Source organism: Papaver somniferum, chromosome 1 (assembly GCF_003573695.1).
Source record: "Papaver somniferum cultivar HN1 chromosome 1, ASM357369v1, whole genome shotgun sequence".
NCBI classification, from domain to species: domain Eukaryota; kingdom Viridiplantae; phylum Streptophyta; class Magnoliopsida; order Ranunculales; family Papaveraceae; genus Papaver; species Papaver somniferum.
In genome coordinates, this window is record NC_039358.1 from 36,328,655 (window position 1) to 36,355,803 (window position 27,149).

Genomic DNA, 27,149 nt, shown 5'->3' on the forward strand with positions numbered 1-27,149 from the left:
GAGTTCTGCAAGGAATCAAGGTTGGCAATGAGATGTAAGGTCCTGAGGAACAAAAGCAAAAACAAAACTCTCATAGAGTAGTTTTTGTTTTTAATCTGTGTATGTATCAAATCTCTTGCATTTTTAGTACATGGAGGAGTTTTTGTATCTCACCATGTCAAGTTTTTGATAAAATTGTCTTAATGTAGGTGAAGTGTTTGATAGATTTTCTTATAGCGTCCTTATTTCTTATTTTGGTTTATGAGCAATGCTTTGTTGATTTCTTTGAATTGGTAATTCTAGTATCTTTTCAAGTTTCAATTTGATTAATAGTTTGATCCGGATATTCAATTTATATCTTACCAAACTTTTATGCTTATGTTGGCGGCTTCTGAATTTGATTTAAGTGGGGGCATTTTCGGGTTTGAAGCATAGGTACAAGTTGAGACCGGCTGGGATGCACTGAATTTATTCTTCTTGAAGAAAATATAGTTCAGGTTTGAAGCATAGTTAGAAGTTTCCTTCGCAAAACGTGAAATGGATGTGTAAGTTAAAAGCTTCAAAAAACTATTAGTGTTGGGTATGTTCTCTTATTCGATTAATAATAGAAATACCAATTTTAGTGTGTACATTCTAACTAGTAATGTGTCACTTCAAATGTATATGTTCTCACTTCTAATTGTAATTTAAGAAATGATTGTATGCTTGCTTATGTTTCGGAATGCATGAAACTTGATTTTGATTTCCAAATGAATAGGGGAAACTTGATTTTGTTACTGGGGAACTGGTGGTTTTGACCGGTCAAAACCACTATTTTTTTTTACGTGGCAAAAACTTTGCAATTACAGGAACCTGTTGCGAATGTCCAGTTTCGCAACTGTTTCAAACCATTGCGACCTTTTGGCGTTGCAACAGTTTGAAACTGTTGCGACCAAAAATTCGCATCGGTAACGAAGCCATTGCGAAATTTTTCAAAATCGACTTTCGTAAAAGAGTAGAACTATTGCGACCCCACTTTGAACTGCTACCTACCGTTGCTAATCACTAAATTTGGTGTAGCGATTAGCATTAATATACCTAGTCAATCGTATTAGCATTAACGGGACCATATTAGCCATTACGAAAATGAGTTGGATAAGGGGTTATCAAGATTACAATTTCATCCCCAAATTGTCTCCGTTTGCAGCCCTAATAATACGTTCCTTGCATTTTCTACTACCCCACTTTCCAAATGAGCAATGTAATAAACTATATTCCTTTCAAAAATAAAAAATAATAATATTTTTTACATGTTCAAATACATTTTTGATTAAAGTATCTGAAATTCTTGGTAAAGAGGTACACATCGGGAAATGGGGGATTTGTTTTTCCTGGTTAATTTTGTTAGGATTAATACCTCAGAAATAACCTCTTCACAAGACACTAGTTCTTTGGATCACGTAGAACTAAAGAAAACAGAATAAGATGCACTAAACGAAACAAGAAAGACACAAGATGTAACGTGGTTCGAAAATGTGCCTACGTCCACAAACGGCTGCGATCAACTCTTATTATAGAACAATTACAAAGAATTAAATCACAACTATAAGCAACAGGTTGTTGTTCACAAACACCAAACTAATTCTCTATGAACAAACGTTCTAAACCCTAAAATTCTCTCCTTGTGAGATTTCTTCTCTAAACTGTATTGTGTGTTTTCCCTTAAGACTTGTACACATATTTATATAGGTTACATACTTGTCTTCCAAGTATATGAGTTATACTAGGAAACCTAAACATAGGTACAAAAGGAAACCTTGAGTTTAACTAAATTAGGAAACCTCTAGCTATACTAAATTAAGGAAACACCTAGACGATTCTAGAATACTCTATAATCTTCCTAAAACATCGACAACATAACAAATTTATGTCCTACGTCAATCATTTGAGGCCTACGGATATCTTCATCCATCCAGTAGAGAATGATAAAGGGTGTCCGTACTAGGTAAAAGTACTAAGGTACCCTCACCATTCATATCAAATCCTAAACATAATTTTTCAATCAATGAGGCATATTCATCTATAGGCTTACTAAAATCACTTCTCTATACTATCAAACCTAAACTACATTCCCTTCAAAAGGAAAACAAAAATATATTTTTTACATGTCCAAATACATTTTTGATTAAAGTATCTGAAATTTGTGGTAAAGATGTAAACACCGAGAAACTGAAAATTTGTTTTTCGTGGTTAATTTGTGGCCTACCTCAATCATTTGAGGCCTACGAATTTCTTCATCCAACCAATATAGAAGATTAAAGGGTATCTGGACTAGGTAAAAGCACTAAAGTACCCTCACCATTGATATCAAATCCTAAACATAATTTTTTGAACAAGGAGGCATATTTAACTATAGGCTTACAAGAATCATTTCTCTTAACTATCAAACCTAAAACTAACAGCGTCTATCAAATTAATTCATTCTACCATTTTATTTTAATTTTCTTTAATTAAACTAAAAATTGTCGATGCGGTTACATGGAAGTGTAATTTTATTAACCAGTTCTTTTTAATTAGGTTTTTAATGTGTTTGATTAACCATCTAAATTCGGAAATCTAAGGTTTTTTTAGGGGTGTCAATAATCGGTTTGTGTATATATCCACATATACCGATTCCATCATAATCCGTTAATGATCATGTAGGCATTGACTTATTCCCATTGGTGTTCTTTGTGGTTGAAGAGCACAAACCAGAATCGATCGATGTAGACATTCAGATAGATCGATTTTTGGTTAGAGGAAATGTAAAATAAAATAAAATATATATGTCAAGTTTTTCTCAAGAATCAGTCTATATGGTTTCCCCTCATCCATCGATTATAGAATTTGTCCAAAAATGTCTGGTTGTTCTGCTAATAATATGACTACACAATACACTTTTAACTAAGAATATCTCAGATCGCTTTGTTAATAATATGGTCGGACATAGACTCATTTTATGTTAGTTGTGTAAGTATCCAGTTGTTTAGTATACAATTTGGATGGATACTCTTTTTTTTATAACACAATCGGTATATACGGGAATCCACATCCTGATTCTTTGTGTTCTAGGTTAATGAAGAACACTAACCCATAATCGGTATAAGTGTTTGTTTGTGTTTGCCAATTCTTGTTTGATGTGTTCTTATATGATTCCACCTATTTCAAAAAGAAATAAAAAGATTCATGTACATATGTAACTCCCTATTTCACAAACGGACTGTTTAATTAGTAAGTAATATCCACCTATTTTATGTATTCTTCGTAAACGAAGAACATCAACATAGAATTGGCCAACGGGATCATGAACATCCATCGATCGGTTAATGTTTTTATAAGAAAAAGTTAAAAGGTTTCGTATTGTGGTGATCAATTACATTTGTTCGTTTATTAACAAGATTAAATATTAGTTAATCGACTAAATTAATTCTATTTAATCACAGATAAATTAGCCATTAATAAAACATAGTTAGTTAAGGAGTTTTTGAATTTACTTGGTAGTGACCTGAGTTTGTGTTCTCATGGTAGACTTCAAATTAGCTAAGATAGTTTTGAGCATGAGTAAAAACTATGACGAGTCGATTGAGTATATAAAACGAAAAGTTACTTCACTTTCTAAAAGTAGGCGCGAACCAATATCTACGCCATCACATAGAAAAGCTTCCAGAAATAAAATCCCATAAAATAACATAGCAAATGAAAGTCCCGACTCCCGAGATGTTGACAGATTAGATCAGTCTCTCTCCATTTTGAAACTGATCAAGAAAAATAATCCATGTGCATCGTTCATACTTCAATGCTTTATAACAAAATACTAGGAATTGCAACTTGTGTCTGGTGGCCCAACAACAACAGGTGATACTTCAGCAATGTAAATCATCTTCTTCGTCGGTATCCGATGCATTATTAATTATTATGTAACGTACAGGATGCCGGTTCGAATGAATCATCACCTCCTAATAATTGTATCCCTAGCTTCAATTAATAAAATCTCCATTTCCTTAAAAAAGAAAGGGAGGTACGTACTTTAACAAAATATGCTAGCCTTGTTTGAATAGAGTAGGTCGCATTACCTTTCCTTATATAGTAAGGAAGCCCCTCTTCTCTAGCAAGCTATCACATTGAATTAGCAGTACATCTTCAATCCTCTCCCTAGCTCTCTTGTCATCTTCATTTGAAATTGAAAACCTCGTTTTGGTTTAATGAAGTTTTCGGATTGGATTTCATTATCACCATCTAATATCCTAAGATGGACTCCTGCTGCAAGTCCAAGTAGTTCACCAGTACCGCCACCAGTTTTTAGTCCGGAAATAAGTAGTTCACAAGTAGAAGATGAACCATTTATGAGTCCTGCTCACCATCATGAGCTGAAGCAGCAGCTTGATCAGTATGTTGATGAACCCGCTAAATCGAGCAAGAAAAAAAATTCTGAAGAAAACAAGAGTTCATTTGTAATAGAAATGGAACCAAAATCTGAAGGTAGTACTGTTGTGTTGGCATGGGAAGATCTATGCGTTAGTGTACCTTCTTCGTCTAGTAGTAAGGGAAATGACAGAGTTATTATTGAAGGGCTAAATGGGTATGCTCAGCCTGGTGAGGTCTTAGCCATTATGGGTCCTTCTGGTTCTGGAAAAACAACTCTTCTCGATGCATTAGCAGGTAATTAGGCTAGTTTACTTGTTACGTTCAAGTTATATTATACTGTCGGCTTATAGTTGTCCGATGATTATTAACTAGAACAAATGATATAATCGACAATGACGTTCTTAATTAGTTCTTAATCATTATAGTGAAAATTGGAACAATGCCCCAATACGAGGTGCAATGTTGGAAATTTGTCCCAACATTAAAAATAGTTGGAAAAATGCCCATTCCGTTAACATTGTCATCCAACCCCTAAGTCACATGTGTAAGGCTACGATCACCACCAAAACCACCACCAAAACCGTCGCCGCCGCCACCTGCACACTAAACCTAAATATATAAGTTTCCCATTATATTATGGGTGGCCTCTTTTTTTTCTCTTTTCTTGATGATCCATGAATCCCTTCGGATGAATGAATGTTGGCTGCATTCAGTTAAAACACAACATTACTTTTCTCATTTTAAAGATGGACTACTTAATTGAATGCAGGGAGATTGCCCTCAAATACAAGGCAGTTGGGTGTGATACACGTAAATGGTAGAAAACAAACGCTTGCTTTTGGGACATCGGTAAGAACAATAAGTCTTGATGCATTGTACATTTTTATTTCTTAGCAGCAATATACGCACGTATGATTTCACAGGAATCACTTTATCAAGCAAAATTTTAATTTTATAGGCTTATGTAACACAAGATGACACATTAACAACGACATTGACAGTTAAAGAAGCCGTTTACTACTCTGCTTTGCTTCAATTACCTGACTCTATGACAACATCGGAAAAGAAGGAGAGAGCAGAGACAACGATAAAAGTGATGGGATTGCATGGAGCTAGGAACACAAAAATAGGAGGGTGGAACATCAAAGGGCTAAGCGGTGGACAAAAGCGAAGAGTGAGCATTTGTATTGAGATTTTAACACGTCCAAAACTTCTCTTTCTAGATGAACCTACAAGCGGCCTCGACAGTGCAGCATCTTACCATGTAGTAAACCGAATAGCGAAGCTTTCTCGACAATATAGAATGACTGTTATTGCATCTATTCATCAACCGAGTAGTGAAGTCTTCAATCTCTTCCACAATCTTTGTCTACTCTCTTCTGGTAGAACAATTTACTTTGGTCCTGTTTCTGCAGCAAATGAGGTAACCAAATCAAGACTCGTCACTCTTTTTATCCCACATATAATACGATTTGTACTTATGTTGCATTTTTGATCGTCGCAGTTTTTTGCATTGAATGGATACCCTTACCCAACTATGACAAACCCATCGGATCATTACCTGAAAACTATCAACAAAGACTTTGATGAAGTAAGAAATCTTAACGCTCCATTGATACGAGAATGTTTATTCTAACAAAAACTAGAAGTTTTGAATGTCCATTCCTTTCCAGGACATGGAACAAGGTTCTGGTGGCAAACTAACAACAACTGAGGAAGCAATTTATAAACTTGCGGAGGCGTATAAGACATCACAAATCTTCCAACAAGTCAAACTTCAAGTATCGAATCTATGCAAAAGGGTAATAACATAGTAACTAAAGAACGCTTAGTTGTGGATGATATTCAGGATCCTTCAATTTTGCTTACAAAACATCTTTCATATTACAGGAAGGAGGTATCTTAGAAAAAGGAAGCCAAGCTAGCTTCTTAACACAATCAGTTGTTCTTACAAGAAGGTCTTTCTTGAACATGCACCGCGATTTGGGCTACTACTGGTTACGTTTAGGAGCTTACATTGGACTTGGTCTTTGTGTTGGTACAATATTTTTGAACATTGGTACCAGTTTTGGTTCAATTCAGGTAAAGACCCGGAACAACCTCTTAAATTTCAATAATCTTTAAACTGATCCTTTAACTGAAGTACACTCACATCTACTGGCCTGGGTTCTAAATTTTGCAGGCCAGAGGTTCAGTACTTTTGTTTGTAGTTGCATTCTTAACTTTCATGGCAATTGGGGGATTCCCTTCTTTCGTGGAGGACATGAAGGTATGATTCTATATTTATGCGTGTGTGTACATGCAGAAAGATTACTTGTATAACATCTTTGCTTTGTAGTTTTGATACTAATTTTCACTTTTCTTTCGTCTCTGCAAATTCAGATCTTCGGACGGGAAAGATTAAATGGGCATTACGGTGTCGCAGCATTTGTCGTGGGAAATACAATATCTTCAGTTCCATACTTGCTTATGATCTCACTGATACCAGGAGCCTTAGCTTATTACCTAGTTGGTCTCCACAAAGGATATCAACATTTTCTCTTCTTTGCTTTACTACTGTTCGTATGTATGATGTTAGTTGAGAGTTTAATGATGGTCGTTGCAAGTATAGTACCCGATTTTCTTATGGGTATAATTGTCGGAGCTGGAATTCAAGGTGCGATGATATTAAATGCTGGCTTCTTTAGACTACCTAATGATCTTCCCAACCCAGTTTGGAAATACCCAATGTACTACATTTCCTTTCACAGGTATGCAAATGAAGGGTTCTACAAGAATGAATTCCAAGGACTTCAGTTCCCTAATAATCAAATAGGAGGACCATCGACTATCAGCGGTGAAGAAATTTTGAAAACTATTTGGCAAATGCCAATGGGCTACTCAAAATGGGTTGATCTTGCTGTTCTATTTGGAATGGTGGTTCTATATAGACTAATGTTTTTTAGCATTATCAAGTTGTCTGAAAAGAAGAAATCCTCAAGTTGTCTGAACAGATGAAATCAATTGTAAGACAATGCAGTGTTCTAAATCCATTGTGCGTTTTCGTTTTTGTATTCATTGAACCAAGACGGCGCTTAGCGCAACTTTTCTCTTGGCAAAGTACAAACATACTGTTCTTTTGGAAGACAATTGAAACATTTTTATTTAGATTTTAACTTTTCCTTTAAAATTTTGCAGACCTGTTTACTATTAATCCACAGCTTAGTATGATTATTTTTGTGACAAGTAATGTTTAGTGTTCAAGCAAAGGATCCCAACTGATTATGCAGAACTGAATAGGGTAGCTTAACTATAGAAGAACGTTTACATACCATTCAAAATTCCAGAAATAACAAAACATGCATTTTGCTCTGACATTACTCACAATGAGATCAGAACTGATGCAACCTTCCATGTTTGACTGATGGATTCCTGTCCATCCATTTCATCCATGGATCAACTCAGTAACTAAACTAGGCCAATTCCTTGCAGCCTTGCAGGGCACAAATTGCACCAATCAAAGGAACCACATAACGATCAAAGTACATGCTTTTAGGTACATGGATGTCATGGCCTCATCCTTTTCGTTTGTCTTTTTGAGCTCGCACTGAGACCTTGAATTTTGGCATGTTCTTCTCATAACTTCTGTTCTGTCAAATCAAACAGTTGCATATTCTTCAAAATCTCTTGCACCGGTTGCAACCACCAATATATAGACCAGAAAATTACTAAACACATGTATAAACCCAAATTTTAGCATTTTCTCACTGAAGAGGCATACTTGTTTTGAGCAGAAAGACCACTCAGCAACCTGTTATAAGTAGCAAGATCAGGTATAAATCCTTCATCCAACATCTTTTCCACCAAGGCTTCCCCCTCCTCCTTTCTACCTTCTCTAGAAAACCCAGACACCAATATATTATATGTCATGCCATCAGGATCCAAACATTTAGTAGAAGCTAACAATCTCAATCTATTAGCATCCATCGTTCTACCCAAACCACACATCTCTCGCAATACACAATTATAAGTCACACTGTCCGGAACAATTCCTAGCTTTAACATTTTTTCCATCAAAACAAATGCATCTTCCACCATTCCTGAACTCAGTAAGCTATCTATTAAAGTAGTACAGATAACTGGACTCAGAATCTTTCCTTTCTCTAGTAACTCTCCCACAAGCTCTAACGCCTCATTCATCTTCCTTTCCAAGCAAAGCCCTTGAACAATATCTAAACAATCATATCTATCAGGAATCGCATTTTTCCTAAAGATATCAATAAATAGCTTACTAGCCTCTGACGTCCTATTCTCTCTACACAGGCCAACAAACAAAATGTCGCATGTTACATCTGAAAACTCAAATCCCAAATCAAGCATCTCATATGCCATCTCAATACCCTCCTTAAACTTTTTGCTTCTAAAGAACCCTTTAATCAAAGTGTTGAAACTAACAACATTTGGGTTACAACCTTTAACCTTCATCTCTTTGAACAATTCAAGTGCAGAACAGAACTGTGAATTCCGACAATAACTACTTATCAAAGTATTAAAAGTATAAACATCAGGTTTAACTCTATCCTTAACCATCTTATCATAAAATTGTAAAGCTTTATCATGTTGTCTATACCTAACAAAGCCATTAATCATTATATTATACAGAATTACACTAGGTTTTGCATCAATTAGTTTCCGCATGTTTCCAAATGCAATCAAAGCATCATCTAATCTCCCAACTTTACAATATGCGTTGATAGCAAACCTAAAAATAACTTCTGTTCTATCGCATGAGAATATCCCATCCGAACAAGGACAGGGGTTTGAGACCATACCTTCAAGAATTGAATTAAGATCATCGAAACGGTCAGTAATTGCTAGAGTTCTAACCATCCATTCGTAAGTAAAGTGATCATGACGAAATGCATCAATTTCTGAAGCCCAACGAAAGATGTGAACATCGAATTGGGTGAATCTGGGGTGATAATGTAACTTTTTATGGAGGAAAATGAAGAGATCATGAGGGGTAAAAGAGGGTTTAAGATGAGACTTAAGAAACCCAAGTAGTTCTTGTTGAGATGTTTGAGACAGGGAAACTGTAGGGAGAGGGATATTAAAGGGTTCGGGTTTATTAACGTTAGAATTTGGTACAGGTGGAAAAAGTGTTGATGAAGATTGTAAAGTTTTTGTGATAGGTTTTGGAAGTTTCCTGAAAGCCATTGTATATATGTTTAGTTTTAACAAACCCTAATCATACTCGTTGCCTGTATTCCATACACTTGTTTTCTTCCAGCAAGTTTTCCTTGATTTGTAGGCAATATATTCAGAACCTGCCACACAAAACAACACACCTTCAATCTTAAATCCAACATAAACTATAAGTCTATAACGCATTGCAGTACCCTAAAAGTTTGAACATAAGTATAGTGATTAAAGTAGCGTAACAACCTGCATTTTTCTAAGTGATGAACCCATTTTCACGATGCGCCTTGATCCTGCAAACCATGAATAATAAGTCATATAAAGTTAATAACCTCCAGAAATAGGAAGACTCCTCAATTGGATTATTGCCCTTTCACATGTGCTTTTTGCAGGTAATAAAACATGAGAAGGGGATTATAAAACTAACCTTGGGCATGTATACATCTGTTATCTCACCATAGCATAGGTTTCAAGTAAAGCAAAAAGAAGAAAGAGATAAAAGACCTGGAAACAACAACATAGAGAGAAATCATAGATTAGTATCAAGAGCAACCAGTTGACACCTTTATCAGAAAGAGTTTTGCACATTAAATAAAAGAAAGAACATGATGACATTAACTCATAATGTCATCATATTCAAGCCTAGTATCCTTTTACCAGCCCCAAATGTTATCTATCATTCAACAACAGCATTCTGTATCAACTTAATTTTCAACACTGAAGTTACACCATTATATCCACTGCAATATGAATTTATCATCTGCTACTCCACGACTTCATTACCTAAACTAGTATACCAAAAATCTGGGTTTAAACTAATTTCCCAATTAAGCGTATCATGAAGATGATATGCTTCTGGTTAATGCTAAGATATCCACTAATGCTACTACATCACTGCCCTCGAGCTCTATAATGAAATCTTAGTCAATAATTAAAAATAATAAATCAAAATCACAATGCTAGAGACCCAGGAACATCATAGGAATATGGGAGGCGCAGTTCATGTATTCTAGCAGAAAGTAAGCAAAGGAACAAAAGAGATGACCTAAAGTTCATGTCAACTTAGACCTAACTTTCCAGTCACTCAGTTTGTCCCAATGAAGTTATAAAGATCATTCAAACAACTTACTTACATAAACCTAAACTCAGAATTAGATAAACCCCAAATCGTAAAACCACTCGATATCTATTCTTCACCTCTATAAATAATCTAATAATAAACTGAGAAATAGCACTACAGGGAAGCAATCATACAAGTAGTGCTCAAAATCTAATCAATCCAACTTTCGAAGTCCCAACACAGAACACATTTGATATCTCTAAGTCAAAATTGAGATTATACCATCTTTTTAACCCTAAATCAAAATCAAACATGCAAGCAAGCAAGAAAAATCACCATCAAAACAACCATAATAATATACTAAATTCGTGCAGACGAGAGAGAAAACAAATCAAATCAAATCATACCTGTTTCGATTTTTAAATTGTCACTTAAAATCAAAGAATTTTCGAACTCGGGACAGAGGAATGAGTTTTCTCTACTCACCGAGACTGACTGATAGAGATATAATCTGATATGAATGTTTGGGCCTGCAAAATCTCATTTGGGCTTGTTTTCAGTTATGGTAGATGGACTGTGGAAGAACGATTTTTTGGGACCATGGTTTTTTTGGGACCATGATTTTATTTTGGGTAAAGGCATTAGAAGTAATTTTAGGTCACCCCATATCTAGTTATTTATTTAATACCTAATTTATCCTCTTAATTAATTTTAAATTATGATTAGTGAATGATTTAGTTAAAAACAATTAGTGAGATTAAATTAAAAGATGGGTTTATTATTAGTTGAGTAGAATTATTGAGAGAGTAGAGTTAGAGAAGATGAAGGAGAAAAACATGGAAAATATTTTTTTTTTCCAATTCACTAAGTTTGAGTATTCAAATGATGAAAACTCATCTGATTCTTCATCTCCATCCTCTCCTAGAATATTTGTTAATCTTCAAAATGATCCGGATTTGAACTGGATTTTGAACAGTTCGGTTACTTTATATGAAGAACAAGTAACGGAACTCATCTGAAGATGTAGTTCGGTTGCCCCGTGAGATGAACAAGTAACCGAACTCATCTGAAAGTGTAGTTCGGTTACTTGTTCCAAACATGCAGGTTACCGAACTCTCAAATAGTAGAATTTCTAGGAGTTACAGCGTTATGTTCAGTTGGTTCTCACACCAAAGTTCGGTTGGTTCGCAAACTGCATGCACTTTTGATCTAACCGAACTTTACGTAATATAAGAGTATCTAAGTTTAAAAAGTTCGGTTCTTTCGAAAACTTGAACCTAACAGCTAAGCAACCGAACTCTGAGTTCGGTTTCTGCGATAAAATTGTGAAGTTACCAAACTTAACAAACAAAAAAATGTGAAGTTCCAGCGTCTATTGGCTAAGTTCGGTTACTGTGTAGTTTTAAAAGTTTTTGCGAACAAACCGAACTCTATTGGCTAAGTTCGGTTATTTTGGAACTCAACATAGTGGCCACAACAACACAATTCGGTTAGACTGGATTTGTATTTTTTCGGTTCTAACGGTGGAGTTCGGTTACTTTGTAGTTTTAAAATTTTTCGCGAAACAACCGAACAGAGAGTTCGGTGACTTAGTTTTAAATCCAATAGAACCGAATTGTTCTTCGTGTTCTTCATTTTCAAGAAGTTCGGTTAGTAAACTAGGGTTTTTTTGGAAAATCGGCCTAACCGAACATGGCTCTGTAACTCCTATTAAAAACCTATTTTGATGATTTTTATTCGATTGAAGCAATCAAAATCAAATTAAAGTGAAGGGTTTGTTAGAAAATACCTCCGGAGTGGTCCCATGGCAGAATCAGGTTGCGGCTGGCGTCTTTTATACTCGATAAAATTATTATGTAACCGAACTTAATTATGATTGCATTGATGTTGTTATATTTCTTAAATAGGCGGTGGCGGTGGCGGTGGTGGTGGGAGGAGGTGGTGGTGGTAATCGGTGGTTGGTGGTGGTGATAATCGGAGATGGTGGTGGTGGTAATCATCGGTGGTGGGCGGTGGTTGTGGTGGTGGTAATCGGTCGTTGGTGGCGGTGATAATCGGAGGTGGTGGTGGTAGTAATCGGCGGTTGTGGGCTGTGGTGGTGGGAGGAGGTGGTGGTTATATATATAGGTGGTTATTAGGTTGGTTTTAAATTAAATTAGGTTAAGGGTAGGTTAGTCATTTCAACTTTTTAGGACACCCCTTATCACTATAGGGAAGGTGGCCTAATAAAACCATGGTCCCTAAAAAATCACTCCTGTGGAAAGAGTGTTAAAAACACCCAGTTCAGTTCACCACCGAATCGAATGAGAAACTGAGTGAAGAAGTGAGTTTTTGAGTGCATATGAGTGCACATGAGTACTTTCGGAGTATGACATAACTTGGTTTTCACCAACTGAGTTTCGGTTTCATCTTGGCTTGTCCTTTTATGATTTTGTGACTTTTTGATATAGCGGATTTCATATCTATCGTTTTTGGTTGCTTTATCGAAGAATCATAAGAAGATGGTGGTTGAACTCATGTGCAAGTCACGTAAATACTAATATCAACTTATGTTCTATAAATTATGTATTCGGTATACATATGAGTTGTTTCAATTTTCGTCTTTATCTTATGGCAGGTGATGTCTAAGATCATGTGACCTTTCTCTGGTAAAAGTTGTTTTTGTGTTATTCTTTTGTTTTGCAGGGAATACCACACAATGGGGAGAGTTCTACCTCAAAGTGATGCTTAATGATATATATTTTTGTGGGGTGTGTGGTTGTGGAAACCAAGGGGAGACTTATTTTTGATAATCTCCTTCCTGATAAGTAACTAGATCGGTTACGATTCTCCGAGTCGAATGTGAAGAAGATGAATATTTAGACGTAATGTATGAGGATACTGAAGACCAATTGGAATAAGTTCTCGGTAAAGATTTTGACAACGATTCTGAGGAAGAGCTTAAAGAAGATTTCATGGAGAATGATGATCGTGAAGAATCTGATGAATCTGATGATTAATCTTGCTGGATATCTTTCTGATGATTAATCTTGCTTGCAATCTTCCTGAGTGGTTTCAATGATCAACACTTTTATTTATTATGCTCGACCCAGCAGTCAGTATCTTAAATTAATATTTTATTTGGTCTTGCTACCAACAATTCATCAAACGAGCAATATTTGCTCAAACCGGCAATATTTGATCAAACTAACAATATTCGCTCAGACTAGCAATATTTGCTCAAACCAGCAATATTTGCTCAGATTAAAGAATATTGGTTCAACTATCAATATTCAAAAATTCAACAACACAGTTTGCTCGCCTTAGGTTATCAACATGATAATACCTCGTCTCAGCAGACGTATTTAACTCACGAGTTTCAGAACACTTGCAAATCATGTTCAACTCAGCAATACATGGACTCATCGTCCCATAAAGTCAGCAACTGACTCCACAATCACGAGACATCAATCGTGTCACATGGGGGATATTAACTAGGGTTTTGGTCTGGCGGTCCACGGCACGTGTGTTCACCCACGACGAGAATATGAGCAAGTCGTGCAAACAGTTGGAAGAGTCAGCAAAGTAGTGGGTGGAAAATTAACCAAGTCTCCGCACGATGAGCAACTGGTTTTAACACGATTTCCCACTTCCCCACTCGATTCCAGTAACTGTCACACTTCATGGGATCATGGTGTTTTTAATTTAGTAATATAGAAAGACCTCTGAATCATGATTGAAAGGACAAGATTCGAATACTCGAATATTCGTCTAAACAACCAATTTCTCGGAAAGTTCATACAGACAATCTTTCGTCTACACGAACTCATCGTCTGAGCAATCACACTCATTTGAGTAAAATTCAATCATTCAGAGCATTTTTATGTTGAATTCACAACACACCTACAATCTCATATCACCATTGATCCAACACATTTCTCATCTTCCCTCCTACAGATCAACCCATCCTCTCTTGTGACCGAATTGACTCTGGAACGACCATTGTTCTTGGTTTAGGCCGGAGTCCTACAGATTGATCTCTCGAACTTAAAGCACTCCCTTCTTGCAGTGAATCTGTATGAGGTTCAACATTTCGCTCGGTTCAAGGAGTCTCCACACGGACGTCTCCTCAATTCCGTTTCTGTATATATTGTCTTGATCATTTGAGCAACTTTGCTTCATTGATATTGAATTAGGATTTTTGAGTTATAATCCTTTCACTGTGTTTTTTTCTGCATTTCTCATCAAATGAAATGGACAAACATCCATATGCATGAATGATCTATTCCATCGACCCGGGACCCTGTTTTCTAATGTCCACTTACACATGCTCTGAAAATTATAATCGTGCCGGAAGACCTTGAGATGATGAAGAAACGAGCAACATTTGACTGAACAATCAATTTGAATTGGGAATGACCACAACCGTGTGTGTCATGGTCTGCCAGTCCCAGTATTTTGTTAGATCTACTTCTCATTTTTCCTTCTTCTCGTAAGACCTGGTGGACATCGATCGATCGTGGAGGTTATGAATCTCGTCTAGAAAATTCTGCTTGCGCGTCGTCCACTCTGGAAGCCATTGAAACTTCATATAATGTCGGAATTAAATGTTTGACCCCAACTTTCGAAGCTAAGAGGCTGAGGAATCACACGCCAAAAGGATCCTTTCATTTGGAGATGTCTTGGACACTTAATGATGCGTGCACGTTCGTAACTTATAATCCCGTGTAAATTTTCAGATTCCATGAATTTGAGTGTGGAGGCCATATCTTTCAGCTCGTATGTCTGATTGATGCGCCCTTTTGGTATGTTGTAGAAGAGACATAGACAACCATCTTTTGTCAAAGAAGCATTGTCCTATTCCTCATCCATTGGTACCCTGAAGTGTGTTGTATCTCGTTTGTAGAGGTGATGAGAACATCTTGTAGAAGAATTTGGCTTGTGCCCGCCCGTCGTCCAAGCTTTGGGAAGACTTTCATGTTAACATGCTTCCATTGGTGCTTGGAGAAGTCTGATTCATCGAGTAACACTTCAGAGAATGGATAGTTGATGCAGCCGGTCACGAGATATCGTTCCTAAGACTGTTGTTGATGTTGAGACCATGATTGATTTCGCTTCAAAATCTTTGTTGGTGTTGAGACCCTGGCTAGAGTTGCTCTAGAAATCCTTGTTGATGCTAAGACCGTGGATGGAGTTGCTCCAGAACAAAAAGATGGAACCATGATTATCAGCATAGTCCTTGATCCTACATCCAATGAACCTTTGTATTCACGAACTAATTGATGAGTTGAGCGTCCCTAAGATGAGGAAGTACTGGGGGTTTAACCCAAATTCTCCCGAACCTTTACTGTGAAGTGGATTTCTCAGAGAATCGATGTTGTTGCGGCAGATATCAGCGGCAGTCTCCATTCTGGATGTGATCAGTGAGGAGAAGAAGTTCCTTAGTCGTGCAAGGTTTGTGATGTAGATATGTTCCGTTAATGACGTTCCATGGAATCACATCAAGTTTCCATGACTTTTTATGTGGAACATATTTATTGAAATTGACCTGAATTGATCTTTTCAACAAGATCAAGTCCCCAAATGCATTCAGGAAGATATATGCTTAACTGAAAGCTATATGTTGAAGGATTTTGTGCCATGCATGGATGAATGACGTTGCATATACAGAAGTCTTTTCATGAGGATAGTGAAGACTTATCGATTGTAGTTCAGCTATGCTGATCGTCTTGGTGTTGAATCAGTGTGCCGTTAATAATACTCGTGCTGAAGCTAGAGATGCCAGGTGTACTCTTTGATTGGGAGTACAATTTGAAGGCTTTTAAGAATAAGGTACCGAGAGATTAGCAGTTTTTGATTTTCAGTTGGCTTTAGAAAAGTAGGCGATTGACATTTGTAGGGATTTTCTTTTGGTTTGATAAATATTTTTTATTTAAATAAGCTGATGTTGATTGCTGAAAGAGTTTCAATTATGCAAATATTGCATATGTTTTGGAGGGATTGATCAAAACACGAATAAATTAAGAAAATCCTGCTTCAAACTTCAGATGCTTGAGGGTCAAAGCATCAGATTCCTTAAGAGAACGTATTAGGCATCATCGTCTCGGCCTTGAATATCTTCTGTTCGGCTTTTCCTTCATTAATCCTCCAACGTGTGATATTTCATGCTCGTACATGCGTCAACGGTTTTCCATAATTCGACGGTGGACATTCCTGAATGCGGAACAAGAGTACATCCAAGATGTTCCTTGTCATGATTGCATATCGTCTCTAAAATGAACATTCCAGTGAGATGCTCGATTCGAAGAGGTGCGACCACTTGGTAAAATATTGTTGTGGTGAAGATATCCATTCATGACGTCTTGCAACAACTAAGTTGTTAGCAGAATTGAGTCCCCATGCTAGGAAAGAATGTGGGAGAATATATGATATGGACATAGGAGGAATGAGCGCAGAATATTTTGATAAATGTCAATGCACCTTCTTCAGGTTCTTGTTTCAACCTCATCAGAAATTCCTCTCAATTCCATGACGATGGAGCGTCCACCAAATCCTTTGGATCGAACCTTCTTCGTTGGAAAGATGTGAAACCAAATGAGTTTTATCAGTAGATGATAGGATCTAGAGATACCTATTTATATAAACCGCAATCACACGGTGTCCAACTAGTAGACAGAGGCAAGTACGGGTCGTTCCCACAAGGAGCAGTGGAAATACTGTAACCAATATTCTTAATCGATTAACCAACAAAAGATGTTTTTGATATTTTTAGAATTGTAAAAACAAAGAAAATAAATTAAACAAACTAAATGAATCCAATGGAAAAGTCGGTAACCAGGGTTTATAGTATCCACCACAACTTCTACTCAATTACTGAAATGAAATATAATTCATGAATTATTTATCGTTCGTTTTATCGACATCACCTATTATACGTGTTAGAATCGCAAATATCACTGGGACACCCTAAGCATGGCATATCAAAAGATTGAACCAAAGCATGCACCATCAAATTGCGTTAGCGAGAAAGTTATACGAAACTAATTATAGGTTCACAAATAATACCCGGCTATTCTAAGCATATCCCATCAAAAGATTTAACCCAAGCATGGAATATCAAATAAGTAGACAAATATATTTTCGATCCTAACAATTATGCGCAAAGGTTATACAAAACCGGTGAAGCGACAACTCATATTTCGATTAATCAATAAATAAGATCATGAAATTAATTTATTCAAGTCAAAATAGCCTCAAAACCATATATGTTTTCAATCAAGGTGGTCTAATGCTCCAAAGTGGTTTCAACATAAACCCTAATTACAAAGAAATTAGAACATAGCTATGGGTTTCTCAAAACCCATACAAAATAAATGACTAATAGACTAGAAAGATAAACCAATAAAAATCGCGCCGTCACCACGATTAAATCAGTCGTTCTCGCCTTCTGTATCTTCACAGCCGCACCTCCTTTTCCTTTTCCTTGTTTCGGCTCTGTCGCCGGCTCTCCTTTCTTTTCCCTTTCTGTTCGTTCCAATATATCCTCTGTTGCGAAAGAATTCAGTGAAGACCTAGCCGAGTTGCCAGGCCCAGTCCAACATTCGATATCCAAAATCAGACCCAACTACCACTTTCCATTCTGTCGGATCCTAACCGCATGCAACACAAGCTTGCCAATTCTGTCCGTCCAAAACTTCTCCCTCCGGCGAAACCTCCTTCCACTCGGATCTTGTTTTCTGCCTGCCAAAGTTTTCCCAGCCGAGAACTCTATGCTTAGCTTCTCCATCGTGGATACAGCTCTTTCCGTCCAGGGCTGCTTGCAGCACCGGCAGATACACTTCAATCTGAATTTGCTCGACCAAGGTACTGCTCCATTAATTGATCCATACTTCCCTTCTTCAAGAACAACTACCATCTTACTCGAAACATTCTGCCACTTCTGGATTATCAATTTCTCGACAAGCCAACGGACCCTCCATTTGACACTCGAACCAACACCTGCAATGGTCCCATTTCAGTGCTCGGCTTCAAAACCAGGAACACTACCTAGACCACAGCAGTATAAACTCCCGATCAGCATAGTCATCTTCTTCTATTGAGTACCAACAGTTCACCATTTCATGAATCTCACAACCATTAGCTTGTAGTTGTTGATTCCAGTTGATGCCAGCAGCCTAGGCTCATAAATTCGTCACTCAAATCCATCTCCACCAGCACCTCTTCGCTGCCAACTGCCAGAGAACTGACTCCATTGTCACAGACATATCTACAACCGGTACAGCACATTCTACCATTTAACGGCACCAGTTCACATTCAATCAAGACCACGATGGGTCAAAACCCATCTCTACTGCCGTCATCAGCCAACACCATTTCATAAGATCAACTCGACCAATACCTGCAATTATTTCCACCATCACCATTTGCGAAGAGCTGCTGCCATTGTGGCTACCTCCATCAACATTTCTACTACCAAAAATCATCTTCCGTGGATAAGAATACCACCTGCTGCTCAACGTGGATAGTAAATGAGTATTTCTTTATCCCTTCACAAAGAACGGAAATGTGTAGAGAAAACCAAATGTTCTGAACATTTCACCAACGAGATGGGGAGAAAGAAGCCACGTCCTACTATCCTCTTAACCCCACTAGTGCAGCTCACGTTATTGAGCTAACAAAGGACCTTTCGTTTCCTTGTAAACTTCTTTAGAAAATACCAAACATAACTTTGATCACCAAGGTCCACTTATCTCTTTGATGTTAGTGGAATTGACATGCTTGGTATAAGATATGCAATTCTTTTGTAATGTATCCATTCTATAGTATCCCCTGGCCGTGAAATGAATTAGTAATGCGACTTGTCGATTTGGCAGCCCACGAGCCAGTGTTGTCACGCTAGGTGCAGTGAGTCACAAACGCCATTATAATTCTTAGCCATTATTTTTTCGGATGATCGAAATTGCTAGCACTTTCTACAATAGCACTAAAATATATTACTAGCCAAATTATCGAGTCCTAACTAATATAAATATGGGTATAAAACGTAGCACTTACGTGCTTATCAGTAGCCACTTTTCAGCATGGATCCATGCTCGTCTGAGGATCATGTCATATCCTGGATCTTCCTTGATTATGTATTGGCTTTTGTCTAGGTTGAGCCTATTTTCATCTTGAGAGTAATGTTGCCATAAGCATCTATGAGCGTCACTTCATGATCCTTGATTGAGATGGGTACATGACTAGCTTCTTTTAGAGTGATGTCAGTGGCTCTGAGAGTCTTCAGTGGAATTTTGTTGATGGCGGTGCCAACATCGATCAACGTTCTTCCAAATTTATTTCCTTTGAGATGGACGGTGCAGTTCCCAGTCGTACATCCCCTTGTTTGTGGATGGAGGTTCAGGGAATGTTTCTGGAATGGAGAGACGCCTTCCTGACACGATGTGATTCGTGCCATGAACATGTCTTCCCTTTGAACCTTTGACAGATAAAGTAATTCGCATATGTGTTCCGCTAAGGATTGAACTGCTTTCTTGACCGGTTGTTCAGAGAGTGAAGGTCCTGATTGGGAAAGGATCCATGTGTACTCTTTCAGTCTCCAGATCGAACTCTCCTGCCTCGACTTTCTCTTTGAAGATACGCTTAAAAACATTGCAGTCATTTGTCGGATAATTGATAAATTTATGAAATCGGTAATACCTCGGATTCTCCATTTCTTCCTCAGTTGGCTCTCTCCTGACATATGGCAGTTTGATTGCACCATCTTGAATCCAGACTTGCAGTAACTCGATCACTTTTTCAATAGGCATAGGGAAGTTCAAGGCCGTTTGGTCATTTCCTGTTTGCTGACGCTGGGTCGAGGTTTGTTCATTTCGAGTTTGTTTATCCTTCCTTAACACCTTTTGAGGAGCATGAGACGTCGGAGAAGCGTTCTGATGTTGTGTTTCAGCATTCCTTTTGCTCCCTTCAGCAAAAACGTTCATGGAAGGATGGAGGTTGAGTTTCGGATTGGAAGAATACCTTTTTTTTTCCTTATACCCTTGCAAACTTCTTTATTCGGGAATGACTCGGATTGGTTGAGTAGAGCAGTTGTCGACCGGTCAGTTGCTTCCGCTACGATCTGAGAATGCAAATCCTCTAAGATGGATTTATAAAATGACATTACCCTTTTCATCGTAAGAGTCCTGATTGAAGCGTGCTAAAACGGACGGGTCTTCTTTATGAGTTTGTGGGAATTGTTCTGAGTTTTCACGAGCGTCCAAGCTAGATTGGTGAAGGCTTTTACGCTTAGCATGAGTGTAGGCTTTGTCTCCGTCATCACTGGTGGAGGTATGTATCTTAAAAGAGAAATCAACACCAGTGGTAACATATGAACGATTGCCAACAATATTCTTTTTAGAGCGATCATATGTTGGTTCCCTTGATAATTGATCTGTAAGAAATTTCAAAAGGGCGAATACCTCATTTTGTATCTTGGAAATTTCCGCTTGATTTTTTACTACATCATTTAGGATTTTCATCAGATCAGCAATAGTGGTTGAACTTTGAGCGTTTATAGCCTCTGAGGGAGCTTGACCAGGCCAGCCGAGTTTAGTAGTAATTGGAAGAAATTTGCCGGTACTGGGAGATAATAAATTGAGATTGGATGTTTCTGAGACCTTCCCATAATCGACCATCTTTGATGAAATTGTGAGTTGCAACCAAGAGAATGATCTCGCACTGTGGTCGCCAATCTGTTGATGGGGAAAAAAGATTTGTTGGTGTTTTTAAGGACTCTTCAAGAGACCAATAAAGTTGATATCATCAACTAATTAATCCGGATTTTTGGTCATGTGCCAAATTTCTAAAAACACATAAAGGATTGTTAAACCTGACATAGTCGAGTCAAGTGGCTACCTGTATATAATTTGAATCCTCTGAGGATCACAAATTCGAAAATGTTCTCCGACCACATACGAGACCTTCAAGGACTACAATGCCAAATGTGTCTAATAAGAAGAACAATTATTGAAGCAATCCTAGGATTTGAACATATAACCCCCAATCGCTCTTAAAACAATTTATTTCTCTTAATATACAATATGACTAACACCAACCTGTAACTTTCAGGCTTGGCAATTTTAAGGTGTCGGGTCTATCGAGGATCCTTATATTGCATCCATTGAGAATTTAAAATAATCCAATATGATTTGGAATGTATGCCAACCAATCATATATGTCGATATTCCTCTGCAGAGGGGTTCAAAACCACCATCATTTATTTCAGTAGCTACTGTAAATGAATATTCGACCATATTTATAGCTTAATTACTACAATCCCACATAATTCCCAAATGTATGCATACTTTGAAAAATTCAAAATTTACTGGTACCAGTGCCCACAGGCGTTATAATCTCCTATTATTCAAATGAGGAGATATGAATTTTGAGAATGTGAATCGCATTATCATAGATTGTTGGAGCATATTTGTAGCCTATAAAAATGCTACTGCTTGCTAGATGTGATTGGATTTGCCTTTTCAAACGACATAAGCTTATTGTAAAGCTAAATGAGATTTTTCACGCCTATTTAATGGCAGCCTTTTTCGATTTGATCATGATAGGAGAGAAGTGATATAACCTTTAAGTTAATTAATGTCGACCTCTAATAGCATAGAGTCTCCCCCTAATTCTGGCGGAAATTGTCATCTCATATACGAAAACAAGTTTCGTAGACTATTATCCGATTCAATCAAGGATATATACTCATAATATATTCTGGATTTTAAGAATAATACCAGTTGGACTGTAGTTAATGACTTTAAAAGTCATAAAAAAATTGTCCAAAAATTGTAGTTTATACAATTTAAACATCAACCACGGATTTTATTGGCTACAACCAAAAACATATAAAATTTGTAAATAAATCTCCAAATAATTACGTGAATTCTGAGGCAAACGAGATAAAGATTTGGATTGAGATTATTGACGCGTTATTTTCCAAAAGAAACTAAAACTTCAAGATCAATTTAGTCACTACAAGGACTAATGATATATAGGCTAACAAGCTGGGTGCGCACCCATTGATCTTTTGTCTCAAACTATATTAATTCCAGCTACAAGTGGAACGATCCAAATATTGGAGATTATTACGGCGAGGAAAGATAAAAATTTCTCAATATCCCTTGAGGATGCAGCAAGTCTGTGTTCTGTCGGCGTTAGCAATTGAAAATACCATAACGATATTTTATCCCTTTAGGATCGATAGGGAAAAACCAAATTTAGTTGGCTTATATGTTTCTTCTTAAGAAATATGAAGAAATCATTTTCGTTGTTGAACTTAAAAAAATCCATGGTTTCCAGTAAGAAATTGAAACCAAAGACAGAATCAAATTATATATGGCATCTCATATAAGCGATAGAGAAAACCAACACCAGTTCGTTTGTACGATTCATGAAAAGAAAAAAAAAATATTTTAATGTCAGTCATCGCATAGGGATAATCCACTTTGTGGTTAAACATATCGTTTCTTGTAAAGGAATAGAAACCAGATAAAAAAATCACATGATCTTCATCCAATGGACAAAGATACCAAATTTAATTGGCCGTACGTTTTTCAACCATGCACGTGATTAATTACCGTAAAAATAAATCAATTATGATAACACCTGATTTTGTAATTACAGTTTCATTAAAAGAATAGAAACTGTAAACCATCTTTTGATCTTTTGATGGATTTGTTTTTCTTTTCTCTATGACAAATTTAGAGAAGCAAGAAAAAATCAATTTATACCAAAAAGATATTGATCACTTATATCCCGCAATATAGACCATATCTTATATAAGATTAATAAAATAATAGTGATACCCAAAAAGACTCCAAGGATGACCATGGTACTACTCTCGTAGCTGCGAAGAAGAATATAAAATCCCAAGGGAGAAATACACAATGTTACGTGATACACCGGCAAAGAGAGAAACTCTTTTAACATTGATAGGTGGAGTATTCAGATACCACTATCATTGTGTATATCATCGTGTATGGATACACGTTAAATGTAGCCGTCGGTTTTCATTCATACCCGAAGAAATAGGCTCTTACCAAAACAAAAGTTAAACAAAAGAATAAAATAAGAAATAATATATAAAGAACGCGCAATTGGGGATACAAAAAATAATTGGGGATATAGATTATTTCCCTCAACCAGTAGTGTCCGTTAAGGGGTGATTTTTTGGTATGAAAATACTAAAATACCCTTTGGTTAATCAAAAAACATTATGAAAAGACCATAATATCCTTTCTACTAAAACTTAAAATCAAAAAGTCAAATTCATATATCCCCCATTCTCAAATCAGTACCGGCACTCTTCTAGGTTTAGGTTTTTGAAAAAAGAATTCTTCATCGTCGTTCTTCATCCGTTCTTCGTCGATTAATCGTCGATTCAAAAATTTCTTCGTCGATTAACCTACCTGAATCATAACAATGCCTCCACGAAAGAAACCAAATGCCTAATCGAAATCAAACTCGATTGCTCAATAGAAATTACAGGAAAGGCTTGCTTTGATTGCTCAAGAGCAAGAAGAACAGGAAGCAGCCAACTCGGACAGTCAACCTCTCGTAAACATGGCTTCTGTGAGAAGGTAAGTGATTTTGAACTACTTTATGAGTGTTTAAATCGATTTATAACAATGGGTTTAGGTTAGAATCGCAAACCCTAACTCAAACAATTGAGTTTCAGTGAGTATCGGCATTAAAATTTGTATGAATTCCACGTCGGTACTCAATTACGGCAATCAATCTAGAATGAAGGCAGTGCCGGTATTGGGTTACGGCATTGATTTTAGTATGAATACAATGTCGTTTTCAAACTCAGAGTCTCCTGAAGCTGAATGTTCCATACCGACATTCGAATTAAGTTGAATACTATGCCGTTATTGGGTTACGACATTACTTTAAAATTGTTCGCGTATGCCGGTAGTGCAGTTTTGGTATCCAGGAACATTCTAGGAATTACCGGCATTGGTTTGAGTTAGCATTCTGCGCCGGTACATGGTTACGGCATGGAGTGAATTATTAAGTGTGTGCCGGTAGTGTTCATTTTGTATCCAGGAAGAATCTAAAATATTACCGGCATTGTCGATATTTATTCCGGCGTGCGGTATTTTCTTGATGACCATGCCGGTTCTGGTCCCGGCGCTGTTTTGTTTTAGTGATTCTATGCCGGTATTAAGAATGAAATTGTGTTGTCTTGTATTCATTTCGTGTGTCTTTTGATATAGGAAAAAATCCAAGGAAGTTAACAAAGGAAAACACTAAAGATGATGTCATTAAGAGTAGAAGGAATGACGGTCTTGATACTCCTCAGTCTCTGCCTCCTCGAGGGAAAGACAAAGGTCGCAAAAAGCGTTTGAGGGCTGATACAAGAGGGATAATTTGGGAGAGTGGTGGTGACCGCAATCGACTTGTAATCCGTGAACCTACTAGAAAAGTTGAGGACGATGAGCATGATGAAGAGGAAACTGAGGAGGAAGATGATGAGGTTCATCCAAGTCAATTAGCAAGTCAAAGCGAAGTTGGCGGGCCAAGTCAACAACCGACGCAAGGCAAGTCCAAAGGCATAGTCAAAGTTAAAGGTTCACACCTTCCTCATAAGAATGACATGATACCTGACCTTGCTCGTGGTAGAATTTGGGGTGAAGCTCCGGATCCGAAAATGTTATTTGGATACAAGGACTCATGGGCTCGTACTATCTATCGAACCTATGTAAGCATTTTTTATCTGGTGCATATGTATTGTTGTGTATTTATGTAAAATCTCTTAATTGTATTGTCTCCTAATTGTAAGATCATAAAAAAGTTGTGCGTGTTTGCCGAAACCAAGCCACGGATGGTTGGAACTTGTCTGAGGAATGTGAAAAGGTCCAAACAATAGTAAGGATTCTGGTCTATATGCTTTGGTTGTAAATTATGTGAAGCCTGATTCTGTGACTGTCAATTGCTTCGTCGAAAGGTATCATGGTGAAACTGATACCATGCACTTCCCTTTTGGGGAGATGACCTTCATCCCTGAAGATGCTCAGAACGATCGAGGTTTCAATGTTATCGGCAAATCAATTGTAGGAGGGGATAAGTCTCCGGACTTAGAATGGTCGAAGTTGCACGCTCTGACTAACAAGCTGTTTGGTTGGGACTACAAAACTTCTGTGGAGAGCTTCTATGTATCTAAGGCTAGTAGGACAAAGACATTCAAGCTGACGCTTCTTAAGAAGAAGTTTGAAAAAACAAAGGAAAGAAGTTTGGAGGATGGATGGGACCCTGCGCAAATTCCTTATACAACCGTTGCGTACCTGTTATACATCTTGGGCACTAAGGTATTCCCTGACACTAGTGGTAACAAGGTTAGTGCAAACTACCTTCAGTACTTGGATCCGTTGGAAGATGTCTACAACTATTCTTGGGCACCGTGGTAATGGCACATTTGATGACGGAGATGAGAAGGGCCTCTAAGGCTAAAACAAACCAATTTGTCTGGAATTTCACTCTACTGCAGGTAATTTTGTTTTTAAACTTATGTTCTTATGTATATTGTTCACATGTACCCTTATCATGAACTTATAAACAAAATTTACTGATTCTTATATGTATTGTAGGATCAGAATCTCGCAACAATTATGTCTCAGTGAAATTATCAATGATATTGCACAATAGAGTCGCAGAACAATTTCAGAAACGACGTCAGTAAGGATCATGAGAAAGATGTGATAGTCTTGAAAAAATTAGAAAGCTTGCGAAGTTAACATTTGTAAGGTTGCGAGAATGTCGCAAACCATATCCGAAAATAAAGGACAGATTAGCTGTCATCCACTATGTATTTCCTTATAAATAGTCATTCGAGTGTAAAGGAGAGGGAGGTCTTTTTGGAGTAAGAAACAAGTAAATAGGAGAGAGAAAGTTCAGAGCAGAGTTCATTCTTGACTTCTTTATCTTTCTTGTAAGAACATTCAAAAATTAATCAATAAAATTAAGAGTTTAGACCTAAAAATGAGCTGATCAACAATGAAATCATATGGGGGGTGTAGTGTAGGATTTCCTGCAACTACATAATGGCGCTAGAAACAGGGAATTGAAAATCGAAAGTTGAAGATTGTTGATTGAGAATATTCAAATCAAGAAAGTGATTAAATAAATCAGTGAATCAGTTAAAATAAAGATGAGCAGAATTAATGAAAATGGCAAAAGATTGGAGTGTAATATGATAACAAAAAGCTTGATCAATGAATTTCATGAAAACGTCAAAGGAAGAATACATAAACGAAATTTTGAAGGAAAGAAAGTTATAGCGGTAGAAAAAATATCACCCTTGAAAGAGTGGGAAAAGCAAAAAATTTCATTCATGGCGGAAGAAATACCAAAAGAAAATTTGAACCATACATCTCCGTTGGTCATCACAGTGCCTATTACAAGAAAAGAGAAGGATACAACAATAAAATCCGCAGGAGAATGGATGTTGAACAGAACTTTAATCGATACAGGAAGTTCAGTTGATATAATATTTTATCATGCATTCCGGGGAATGGGATTTAAAGATGAA

General features: G+C 37.1%; 2 protein-coding genes and 1 long non-coding RNA gene across 3 annotated transcripts; 2 read left to right on the plus strand and 1 right to left on the minus strand.

Moving 5' to 3' along the window:
* Positions 1 to 44: 44 nt before the first annotated feature.
* LOC113283227 lies at positions 45 to 410 on the plus strand. Its single transcript, XR_003327385.1, has 3 exons — positions 45 to 99; positions 189 to 272; positions 387 to 410. It is a non-coding gene; the product is annotated as an uncharacterized LOC113283227 (long non-coding RNA).
* Positions 411 to 4,237: 3,827 nt separating this feature from the next.
* On the plus strand, positions 4,238 to 7,359 carry LOC113285483 (ABC transporter G family member 11-like). Its single transcript, XM_026534388.1, has 8 exons — positions 4,238 to 4,656; positions 5,132 to 5,211; positions 5,321 to 5,785; positions 5,867 to 5,953; positions 6,036 to 6,164; positions 6,253 to 6,444; positions 6,545 to 6,631; positions 6,745 to 7,359. The coding sequence occupies exons 1-8, from the start codon at positions 4,341 to 4,343 to the stop codon at positions 7,357 to 7,359; spliced, it is 1,971 nt and encodes a 656-aa protein (XP_026390173.1). The 5' UTR covers positions 4,238 to 4,340.
* A 264-nt stretch (positions 7,360 to 7,623) lies between these two features.
* LOC113283231 (pentatricopeptide repeat-containing protein At2g36240-like) lies at positions 7,624 to 11,106 on the minus strand. Its single transcript, XM_026532424.1, has 4 exons — positions 11,008 to 11,106; positions 9,968 to 10,044; positions 9,787 to 9,833; positions 7,624 to 9,668 (listed from the first exon to the last, which is right to left on the minus strand). Exon 4 carries the CDS (start codon positions 9,556 to 9,558, stop codon positions 8,095 to 8,097), a length of 1,464 nt encoding a protein of 487 aa, XP_026388209.1. The 5' UTR covers positions 9,559 to 9,668; positions 9,787 to 9,833; positions 9,968 to 10,044; positions 11,008 to 11,106; the 3' UTR covers positions 7,624 to 8,094.
* Between the last annotated feature and the right edge of the window lie 16,043 nt (positions 11,107 to 27,149).

Bases quoted from the DNA above. Each gene is read 5' to 3' on its own strand.
- LOC113285483 (XM_026534388.1), top strand. From the start codon at position 4,341: ATGAGTCCTGCTCACCATCATGAGCTGAAGCAGCAGCTTGATCAGTAT. The intron at 5,212-5,320 runs GTAAGAACAATA...TTAATTTTATAG, and splicing joins CGCTTGCTTTTGGGACATCG to GCTTATGTAACACAAGATGA. The intron at 5,786-5,866 runs GTAACCAAATCA...TGATCGTCGCAG, and splicing joins CTGTTTCTGCAGCAAATGAG to TTTTTTGCATTGAATGGATA.
- LOC113283231 (XM_026532424.1), bottom strand. From the start codon at position 9,558: ATGGCTTTCAGGAAACTTCCAAAACCTATCACAAAAACTTTACAATCT.